At 36.1% G+C, this 11,152-nt stretch overlaps 2 protein-coding genes across 2 annotated transcripts; both read left to right on the top strand.

The window, feature by feature from the left end:
* The first annotated feature begins 3,377 nt into the window (after positions 1-3,377).
* On the top strand, positions 3,378-6,960 carry LOC122407423 (dynein regulatory complex protein 10-like). Its single transcript, XM_043413614.1, has 4 exons — positions 3,378-4,165; positions 5,787-6,070; positions 6,299-6,546; positions 6,643-6,960. Exons 1-4 carry the CDS (start codon positions 3,831-3,833, stop codon positions 6,910-6,912), a joined length of 1,137 nt encoding a protein of 378 aa, XP_043269549.1. The 5' UTR covers positions 3,378-3,830; the 3' UTR covers positions 6,913-6,960.
* Positions 6,961-7,313: 353 nt separating this feature from the next.
* On the top strand, positions 7,314-11,145 carry Mdh1 (malate dehydrogenase 1). The gene is made up of 5 exons (XM_043413616.1): positions 7,314-7,490; positions 9,005-9,200; positions 9,560-9,882; positions 10,279-10,656; positions 10,795-11,145. Exons 1-5 carry the CDS (start codon positions 7,488-7,490, stop codon positions 10,891-10,893), a joined length of 999 nt encoding a protein of 332 aa, XP_043269551.1. The 5' UTR covers positions 7,314-7,487; the 3' UTR covers positions 10,894-11,145.
* The last annotated feature ends 7 nt before the right edge of the window (positions 11,146-11,152 follow it).

Consider the following 11,152-nt stretch of genomic DNA (forward strand, 5'->3'; position numbering starts at 1 on the left):
ATCACAACCGTGAGTGCGAGAGAGGTAGCTGCAAATTTTGAAAAGGAAATTTTTCCACATCGTTTGTCTGATCGAAAAAATAAAAATGTCATCGGATTTTTGCGATCGTGCTGCGTACGATGACATTTTTATTATTTTAATCGGACGAACGATGTCAAAGAGTTTCAATTTCAAAAATTCGAGGTGTGATTACCGACTGATCCGTCATCTTAAGGTAACTCCTGTACTGCATACTAGTCAAATGAGTGCAAAATTTTCAAAACGCTTTTAGAACAAGTTTAACGTACCGATTACATGTATTGTTAGTGAATTTGTATTACAACATATCTCATTAAGATGCAAAAATATTAAAAACGCTAGTTTTGCAAAACCATCAACTGATAAATGCAAATTTCCACGCTGACACATTTTCACTGGTATTTTTCAAAGAATTATCTGCGTTTTTTTATCGATTTTATTGCAACAAGTCTCATTTTGTTCGTCAACCGGTCCTCTATGAATCCAACATGTAGTTGTTATTTTAACTTGATCGTTTCACTGTTGCAGCTAATTGTTCATTAAATAAAAAAACTTTTTCATTCATAATTTCTGAAGGAATGAGTTTAAAGGAAAATCTACGTGGTGAATTCTCAGAGGATCAGTTGAGGAACAAAATGAGACTTGGTGCAATAAAATCGGTTAAAAAATACAGATGATTCTTTGAAAAATGCCTGTGAAAATGTGTCGTCATGGAAATTTGCATCGATCAGTTGATAGTTTTGCAAAACTATCATTTTAAATATTTTTTCACGTTAATAAGATATGCTTGAATACATATCTACTAACAATAAGTTTAATCGGTACGTTGAACTTGGTCTAAAAGCTTTTTGAAAATTTAGCACTCATTTGACTAGCATGCAGTACAGGAGTTACTTTAAGGAAGTTGAGGCTGTACAGTCATTTTTTTTTACCCAAAAGTGATGACCTGTACCTTTCAAAAGTTATAGGCCAGTTTACAGTTTGGCAATGTTGCATACACTTTAAAGAAAAGTTGGGGAAAAAAAGACGAAAAACTGGTGAAAGCTCAGTCGAAAACACGAACAGTGACGATCCTAGCCTCAAAAAACTGCACGGAAAATAGATTATTATTAATATAATCTCAGCAAATCTCCTAATAAATCTGAAAAAAATTGACATTATTCGGCAAGCCTTGCTCATGTTGCCCAAATTGTTATTGATTTTTCTCAGCAACGACGCTCCTAAACTGTCTGAAAATTTAACTGATTTTTTTTACACTTCACTTTATAAGATGCAATCGGTTTAAAAGCGGTGACATCATTTTCATTCTAATGCCTCAACTTCCTTAATGTTCTTACTACTATACCGAATCGGTCTTGCAGCTCGCTTCAAGCGGCGAATTTCGATGACAGAACATCGAAAACGTAAACTCTCGTTTCAACACCAAATGAACATTATAAATAATCATGGAAGCCGAAAAAACAGTTCGTCGAATAAATTTATTGAGGATAATTAAACGAGAATATCAGTGATCGACAATTTATTTATCATTGGATATTAATCATGAATTTTGTGAAGGTGACCCTTCCTGGCGATGCTGAAACGCCTTACGAAATAGAAGAGGAAAAATTAACATCTGAAATATTGAAAGGGGCCAGCTCTCGGAAAAATGTAAGCATAATGGTGTCAGAGTCAAAGAGAAATCGGAGAAAAACGTCCGAAGGTCCGAGAGTGGTATTCGCCGATCAGGAACGTGAGTAACCAATGAAAGGACACCCAACCGCGGTGAGTGTTTCATTCGTGTAGAGTCTAGAGAGCTCTCCGGAAACACCAGAAATCCCTTCGTGCGAGCGAATTTACCGGAACGAATCGATAAAACGTTGACAGTAGCGGTGAGCGTATCGTCGGAGGAAGAATTGCTCCAAGAAACCAACGATTCGGAGCTCAAAGCTGTTGCAACGATATCCACGTCACAAGTCGATGATGAAATTTGGGCAAGTTTCTATTCAATATTTATCAACTCGAAAACCACCCAAATTTTTTATCGAAAACCTCGTTCTTTACCTTTTTCCAAACGTTTTTTAACTTTATATAGGATTTCAGTTGTCAAGCATCGACCGAACATGCAAGGCAATGTCAATCATTCTATTCGTAGCGAAAAAATAAAGAGTGTACGCAATTGCACCTGATTAACGCGTACAATGTACGGTTTAACGACTCTAGAGAAAATTGGGAAGATTTTCGATCTCCTTATTAAGGATATTTGGTACAGGCTCACAATGTCGCCATGCTAAACCATGCTAAAAACATAAAAAATTTGAAAATGATCAGAATTTTATAAAATTTGATGAAAATATTCTTTAGTGCCAAATTTGACAATACAATTTTTTTTAATTTTTCTTCTGTACAGTTATCGAGTAATTGATCACTAAAGTTCACGTGTATAAGCATATCGTTTCCAGGTATACATTCCGGGCATAAGAAATCTGCTTTGATGCGTAATTACTCGATAACTAAGCAGAAGAAAATTTTGAAAAAAATTGTGTTTTCGCACTTGATGTTGAAGAACATTATCACGAAATTTGATAAATTTCTAATTATTTAGACTTTTGTACCATACGTCGTTTATACATTTAGTTAACCGGTTGACTGGTGAGCCAGTCAACCAGTTTTTGTGCCAAAACTGGGACGAGCCAATATGTTACCGAAAATCACGATAATTTATTTCTGAGGGTTTTCAAGGTTGCTGATTCCATTTCCATGTGATAAAGCATGAAATTTTCGCAGTGAAAAATTACCAAATTTCACCCTGAACCCTTATTTTTCACACTTTTCGGGGGTAGCGAATTTTGTTTGATTTCGATGAAAGAGTCGAGTGTGATAAAAAACTAAAAATTTTCATGTCATATAGCATGAAAATCCATTGAAAAAACGAAAAATTTCACCCTCGACCTTCGATTTTCCCCATTTCCAAGGGTAGTGAGGTGAAAATTAAGTTCAAAAATCGACTCAGCGACCCAAAAAACCATTGTATACCAATTTTTGTCCAAATCGGTTGAAAATTGAAAAAGTTATTTCAGTATGTACACATACGATACAAAACCAGAACGGGCCCGACTTTTTTTGTACATATATGATCCAATACCAGTCAACCGGTTAAGAGGATGGATCAGTCGGTATATCGCAACCGTAAGTGTGAGAGAGATATAGCTGCAAATTTCGAAATCGAAATTCGTTGACACACAGTTTGACCGATTAAAAAAAGGCTCTGTCAATCGATTTTTGCCATCGTCCTGCGCAGGCTGACAGAGCCTTTTTTTAATCGGTCAAACCGTGTCGAAGAATTTCGATTTCGAAAATTCCAAGTGAGGTTAGTCGACTGATCCATATTAAATATAGTTTGTGTTGAGAAGAGTAGGTCGCCCGTACTCAAGGTTAAGTAGAGTCAAAAAAAATGGAGTCTTTGGCTCGACTTGTAACTATTTATAATGAACAGACGACGGACAGCCATGACGCTTTGCGCGAAATTCAAGTCCGAACGAAAAAGCATTTGGACTCGCAGCCAGAGATGTCCGGTGGTTCCTTGGCCGTTCCATCGAAAGCCGACGAGAGCGAAGGTTTCGCAAGCCGGAGACGCAGTACGATTTTTCTCGGTTACACGATCGACGAAATGTTTGCCCAGCATGCTCAAACTCCTCGGAACAGCGTAAAATACAAAGCAAATAAAAATAATGAGCCTCGTTCAAGGACGATGTTGGAATCGTGGAAATGGAAGAATTGCGTAAATGCGATAGGTTTTCTATGGGCAAGACGAGTCCGAGTCCTTTTCCTCAATGACTACGGAAATAGGGTCTCCGGTAATGCCTGGTGGACGCGCAAGATTCTCCGAAAACGTTGGAGTCAGAAGCATGATTTTTGACGTTCCATCAACGGACTCCCTCCCCCACATCGAAGCCAGAGCTTTTGCGGTCGTCCTTCAGGAAGCTTTGGACCGATTGGGGATTCTCGAACGAGTCATTCCTGCCAAGGTAGATCCGCGATGGGACGAGAGCTACAAAACCATCGATGAAAAGTACGGAATCCCCGAGGAACCCCAAATAATGTTCAGAAGTGATATGGGATTGTTGCCACTCGTTCCTACGGTTTCTGAAAAACTTCAACGTGACAGGCAAGTCTTACTTTTTTCGTAATTTTTTTTATTGTCATTTTTTAACCCTTTGATGAGCAAAACGACCATTTTGGACACGCTATTTCAAGTACACAGTTTTAACTGAGGAACAAAAGAGAAATTATTCAAAATCTCATGTAGGGGGTTTTTGAGGGTGCTCTTTCATAATCTGGCATTTATTTTGTAAAATCAAATCAAAATCTTTATTGTTTTTGCGTTTTGAATGAAAAATTCAAGAATTTTTCACGTTTTTTTCCTTTCAAATCGATTTTCGTTATTGTTGCTGCACTTAAATAACCGTATTATCATTAGCAAAGGGGTCCTCAATGTCTGATCTTTCCAGAACACTGGTTATGAACTCTTTTTTCCCTCCCAGTTTTTTCAGGATGGCGGTTTTTGTAAAACAGCATGATGTAAACCTTCATGTTTTTTTTTCTCGAAAAGTATCAACTTAACAAAAAATTTTATGCAACATAAAGTGTTCAGAATCATGCAAAGAATACGTGTGATTTTTTTCAAAAATTTTCTAGCCATTTTTGAATGTTTCAAATTTGTCAATTTTTTGAAACATTTCAAAAACTCTGAAAAAATTAATCGTGCAACATTGTCCAATTATAAATACTTTCCCGTAACTTCGAGGTGTCTCCATTTTTTCCATAAATGAAAAATTAAAACTTCATCAGTAGATAGAAGCCTTCGAATCTTGAAAATTAGTTCGACGCCGTTTTTTGAAAAGTTGTTAAGGTATTACTGGATGGACAGCCCAGCCGATAAATTGTACCTGATTGGAATTTCCGTACTTCGTGATGCAATAAAAATCTGAAAAAATTCAGCAACATTTGGAAAGTTATGAACTACAATTATCAACAATAATATTGCCCAAAGGTTATTAATAAATTGTTCAAATAAATAATTTTTTAACAATTTTACAGTAAACCCTTGTTTTTTTTTACGAATCGAATGTGCGCATTTTTCTGAATGCTCATGATTTTTTTCAGAATTTTCGTGGATTTTTGAAATTCCCTTTTTTAAATTTTTTAAGTGGCTCTATTTGTACATTTTTGATCCAGTAACCTTGAGACTTTTCAAAACTGATGGTAAATATGAATTCTAAAACATCTCTAAAATTCAAATTTTTGAAAATTTTTTCAAGAAATTTCAAAAATCCATGATAATTCTGAAAAAATTCATGAGCATTCGGAAAAATACACAAATTTGATTCGTAAAAAAAAAACAATAGCTCACCGCACAATTATTCAATAATTATTTGTTTAAACAATTTGTTATTAACTTTTGGGCAATATTATTATTGATAATTGTTGTTCACAGCTTTCCAAATGTTGTTGAATTTTTTCAGATTTTTATTCCATCACGAAGTACGGAAATTCCAATCAGATATAATTTTTGGTCGAGCTATCCATCCAGTTATACCTTAAAAACCCTTTCAACCTTTTTCCGGAGTATAGTTTCCGTCGGAACCAGTAAAAAAAATAATCATTTTCGCTGAAAAAACCTCAGTTTGCAAATGTTTGACAAAATCGCAACAAAAAAAGTGCGCAACCAGGAGACAACCCTTGTTTCACCAAGAAAATGGTTAATGTAGCACTCCCTTGACTCGCAGAACTTACATGTACAATGTCCTGAAGAGCACGATTCGAGACATTCAATGTGTGCGACGATACGATCGCTTGGAAACAGAGGTCGACGACATAACTCGAACCCTCGAAGGTGAACACAATCTCGAAGTCAATAACGAAATTTGGACCAATCAAGTGACGCAACTTCGGGAACTCATCGAATCTGAGCGATTAAAAAACGACGAAGAAGTTAAAAATCTGCTCCTCATGGCTCAAGACATGAACGCCGAAATCGACAATGCCATTTTTTCCAATAAATCGAAACTGGGTATGAAAATTCATTGATTATTTTATCACTACCGTTTCCATTCATTATTATTATTATTATTATTATTATTATAAAAGATGAAATATAAATAAACTTCATTTGTGCACGAGAATAAAATTTTATGTCGTAGAGAGAAAACTCGAGTTTTTCGAGCTCGGTGCAGCCTTTGGGTTTTTATTCAATCAAATAATTGAATGGTAATTTACTAGAAATAAAATGAATTATTAGAATACGTTGAACGCTGGGAAGCAGCGCGTCTTGATCAGCAAAAATTACGGCTTGAGATAAAAGAGCAAGAAATTAACGATGCCCTCGAAAAATTGGCGACGTTGGAAAGAGACGATCAAATAATATCGAACGAGGTGAGTACTTTTCTGGAGTCAAATACGCTTGACCTTGAAGAGAGCATAACCGCGTGGAGCACTCGATACAATGAGGAGACCGAGCGTCTCGTACGTCAAATGAACGATACTAAGGTTCGTCTCCTAAACAATTTATTTATTTAAATTATCACGCTCAATTCTAAATCAAATTTCAAAAGCGATTTCGTTTTGTGGATCTAAATTTGTTAGGAAAAAATTGAACTACAAAAAATACAGCTGGTGAATCTTCGAGAATTGAAGGATGAGCAGCAAATATTTCTCCACAAATGTTACGAGGCACGAAGACAGGCTGAACGAGAGGTGGCGTATTGGGAAGCCGTAAACGGCGCTGCTACTTTGATACAAAGCCTGTGGCGAGGCTACATGGTTAGACACAAATTGGGCAAATACGAAAAACTCTGGGCGAGTCTCAGGAAACGAAAGAATAAAAAGAAGAAGAAAAAGAAAGGAAAAAAATGAATAAGAAATAATTGTAGAGAAATTCAATAAATGCCTGTTTTTATATAATCAGTAGTTGTAGAGTCGATCAATCCATCTTTCGAAACCTATAATGAAACGAAGCATTATGAAACTGGAAAATTCAATTCCGAATCATTTTTGAACTTTAGAGAGGTCAACTGTAAAGTGCTTTCAGAAAACTTCAGTTTTGAGAACATCAAGTTTTAAACCAGTTTACATCAAGCTTGTTCGAAAACTCGAAAATTCTGTGATATTTATTCAAAATCTCGTAACAACTCAACCGAAAAGATTGGAAAAGTTTCAAAGAAAAGGTGTGGTCAGTGTCGCCATTTACGGTCGACCAGTGAACTATTTTTCTACATCGTCGGAGTTCCAAAGTTCCGGAATCAGTCGCGCATTCCACATTCCACGTTCGTCATTTCAGTAGCCAGCTTTGAGAACGAATCCGACACGGCAACAACGGCAATCCAGTTGCCAGTTGACCCTACAGACTTTGTAACGACTTGTCACAAACATTCTGGACCACAAAATTCGGATTAAACGCATAAATCTCTCGCAACAAATTTGTCTCAAAAATGGTAAGAGCTTCCAAAAATAAATCTTCATAAAAAAGCTAATATTACATCAAAACCTTATGAAAACCCGCACTTTTTTGCTCATCGTCATTGTCGTTCGTTATCAATATAACCTACGGTTGACCTTCAATCTACAAATCAGTTAATAAATGCTCGCAATTCTGATCTTTTAGGACGACCACTTGTTCTTATGCTGCCGTTTCATATATTATCTATTTTCACACCAAAATTAGACGATGACATTCTAACCTATATTTTCCACTATTTCTATTATTTTTAATCATAATTGCGTTGCGATTTATATACGTGGCGGAGACTTCGATATTTAGCATTTTTTTCCCAAGGCGTCTTCTAAAATCATGACAAAAAAAAATTGCATCATTGATTCGTGCCTGTTAAGAATACTTCGAAATTATTTTTACCTCTGGCTTTTTTTGTAGATGGTGAATATTGCAGTGATAGAGTTATCAGAAGATAACACTTTTTCACTGGTTCCAAATTTTCCATGATTATTACTATATTACTCCTCTCTTAAGAGCATGGATCAGTCGACGAACCTCACTTGAAATTTTCGAAATCGAAATTCTTTGACACAGTTTGATCGATGAAAAAAAGGCTCTGTCAGCCTACGCAGAACGATGGCAAAAATCTACTGACAGAGCCTTTTTTTAATCGGTCAAACTGTCTCAAAGAATTTCGATTTCGAAATTTGCAGCTATCTCTCTCGCACTCACGGTTGCGATATACCGACTGATCCATCCTCTTAAAATATACTTTTCAATATTTCTTCAAAGCTTGGATATTCATTTGTCCTAGATAAATTATTCAATCTACCAAATATTTTGGGGGTCACATATATCCCAGGCAAACTTATACTTTTTTCCTGCACTATGATCATTTCATTTATGAATACATATAAACAAATTGTTCTCATAGAAATTCCCTTAGAGGAAAAATATACAAACTTTTCAAGCTTTATTTTATAAAAGCTGTTTATAAACGATGTTGAAGTTTGCAACGCTGGAGTCCAACGAATTTAACAAAAAAAACGTTTGTAATTCACTAGTTTTTTATTTCACAAAATCATTGGTGCGGGTTGAAAAACTACAAATTACAAATTCAATAGGTAACAAAATTGGAGAAATGCTGAAATTGTTGGGAAGTTTTTTTTAGATCATTTCGTTGGACTCCAACGTTGCAAACTTTCAACATCATGTTTGTAATGTTCCAAAAAACATTTTTAGTGACTGAAGATACTGCCAGGCAACCCACAATTTTTATTGTTAATATACAACAATGTATTTTCTGTAGGTTGAAAGATATTTTTGGAAAGATAAAAACTGTAAAAATTATCAAAATTCTCACAACTCCGAATCTTCAGTCCTAGAAATTTTTATCCTATTCTTTTCCATATTTTTGTAATAACCCAAGAATGAAGCATTCTATAGATTATGAGTAACTTGGGTATTTCAATTTTGATGAGAATATCTAGTTTAAAAAAAGATTTGGCTTTTCAGGCTCAACCCATAAACGTTGTAGTAACCGGAGCAGCTGGTCAAATTGCGTATTCTCTTCTGTACCAACTTGCAGCTGGCAGTGTATTTGGACCTGACCAGCCGATTAATCTGAGACTTCTTGACATTCCACCCATGATGGGTGTTCTCAAAGGTGTATTAATGGAACTTGAGGATTTGGCTCTACCCCTTCTCCGAGGTAAACAAAATACAATATGAAGTCTATGTTCTTCATGTGCACCCCATATTTTATTAATTCAGATAGTTTGAAAAATTGGGTAAATAAACGAGACAATAAAGGATAAAAATAAGAATATTAAACCTTTATCACCTATTCGAAAACCTTTTTGAAACAAAAAAACCATTAGTTATTTTCTTCAATGAGTACTTTAAGGCGTATATTTTGTTTCCATTTCGGCACTGCTCTGTGACCATCATTATCACTATCTAAATTCAATTTAAATTTCTAAGTGCATACAATCTACTCTTGTATAATATGAAAATGACAAGTTTCTGAAACGAAAAATAAAATTTAACAACGATCTTCCATCTGCCCAGAAATTCTTCCAACCGCCGACCCAGCAATCGCGTTCGAAGACGCAGCTTCCGTATTTCTCGTTGGAGCGATGCCCAGGAAACAAGGAATGGAGCGAAAAGATCTTCTTGCTGCGAACGTGAAAATCTTCAAAGTTCAGGGAGAAGCGATTGATAAATACGCTCGTAAAGACGTGAAAGTTTTGGTTGTCGGAAATCCAGCGAATACCAATGCTCTGATTTGCTCTCATTATGCACCTTCAATTCCAAAGGAAAATTTTACGGCAATGACGAGACTCGATCAGAATCGTGCGCAAGCAGCCTTGGCTTCTCGGTTAGGCGTCCAGGCAAGGATTTAAAATCATTTTAATCAAGCTTGAAAAAGTTTCTAACCATTTTCATTTTAACTGTTGTAAATTGTTCCCATTGAACGTATGTATTTCAAGAAGCGTTTCACATTCTTGGACCAATTTGTTGACCTTCACCTAGTTTGAAACGCTCTACAAATGTACCTCATATCAATTATTTTTGGAAGCTAACGAGTAACATGTACAGTAGTTTGGCTAACTAAACATTTTACGAGTATTTTCTGTGAACGCAAACATTTTCTCCAATTTAAAAATTTTCCAAGAAATATTCAAATTTATTTGCAAAAGTGCAGTGAAATTAAAAAATTGGATTTCTTTTTAATTTTCTCTCGTTAATATTTTTTATTATAACATTTTATCTCTTGTTGTCACCAGGTCGATAAAGTTCGGAACGTGATAATCTGGGGCAATCACAGTTCCACCCAATATCCGGATGCAGCTCATGCAAAGGTCAATCTTCCAAGTGGTGAAAAACCTGTGCCAGCTGCAGTCAACGACGAAGGTTGGTTGAATGGATCATTCTTGGAAACGATCCAAAAACGTGGAGCTGCTGTTATAGCTGCGAGACAAATGTCCTCGGCAATGTCAGCCGCGAAAGCGGCCGGAGACCATATGAGAGATTGGTGGGTCGGTACAAAGCCTGGTCAATGGGTCAGCATGGGGGTCGTGTCCGACGGGAGTTATGGCATTCCGAACGATATCGTTTTTTCATTCCCCGTAACCATAAAAGACAAGCAGTTCAAGATTGTTCAGGTAATGTACCAATTTTCCCTCGAAACGTAATAAAATAAAAAGCGAAAGATGTTTCGGGGTTTTTTTCCAATTATAGAAAACGTGTGAAAACTCTTATCGTCGTTCGACTAATGAAATGTGAAATTATCCTCTCTGCAGGGTCTTTCGATAAACGATTTTGCAAGAAGTAAACTGAAGGTAACTGCGAGCGAATTAGAGGAAGAACGTGCTGAGGCAAATTCGGTTCTTCAGCAGTGACTAGACAGCGACAGAAATTATAATCGTCGTAACCGACCAAACATTTCAGCTAGGCTGTAAATGCACTTGTTACATACATTATCGGGGGGGTCTTTTTGGACGTAGGCACACCTGTATATAGCACGACCGAATTGTGTCGTTTTGTTATCCCAAATAATAAGATCATGTACACAACATGTAAATTACAACGACAACTTGTGGCTATTGATACATGAAAAAAAATAAACTTCTCCATCCCTAAATGGGCATCTAGAATGAG

This window comes from Venturia canescens, chromosome 3, assembly GCF_019457755.1.
Source record: "Venturia canescens isolate UGA chromosome 3, ASM1945775v1, whole genome shotgun sequence".
Taxonomy (NCBI): Eukaryota; Metazoa; Arthropoda; class Insecta; order Hymenoptera; family Ichneumonidae; genus Venturia; species Venturia canescens.

Excerpts from the sequence above, each read along its gene's own strand:
- Mdh1 (XM_043413616.1), top strand. Across the intron at positions 9,201-9,559 it reads GGCTCTACCCCTTCTCCGAG|AAATTCTTCCAACCGCCGAC; the intron begins GTAAACAAAATA and ends CCATCTGCCCAG. Across the intron at positions 10,657-10,794 it reads AGCAGTTCAAGATTGTTCAG|GGTCTTTCGATAAACGATTT; the intron begins GTAATGTACCAA and ends TCCTCTCTGCAG.
- LOC122407423 (XM_043413614.1), top strand. The coding sequence starts at position 3,831 with ATGACTACGGAAATAGGGTCTCCGGTAATGCCTGGTGGACGCGCAAGA. Across the intron at positions 4,166-5,786 it reads GAAAAACTTCAACGTGACAG|AACTTACATGTACAATGTCC; the intron begins GCAAGTCTTACT and ends CTTGACTCGCAG. Across the intron at positions 6,547-6,642 it reads GTCAAATGAACGATACTAAG|GAAAAAATTGAACTACAAAA; the intron begins GTTCGTCTCCTA and ends TAAATTTGTTAG.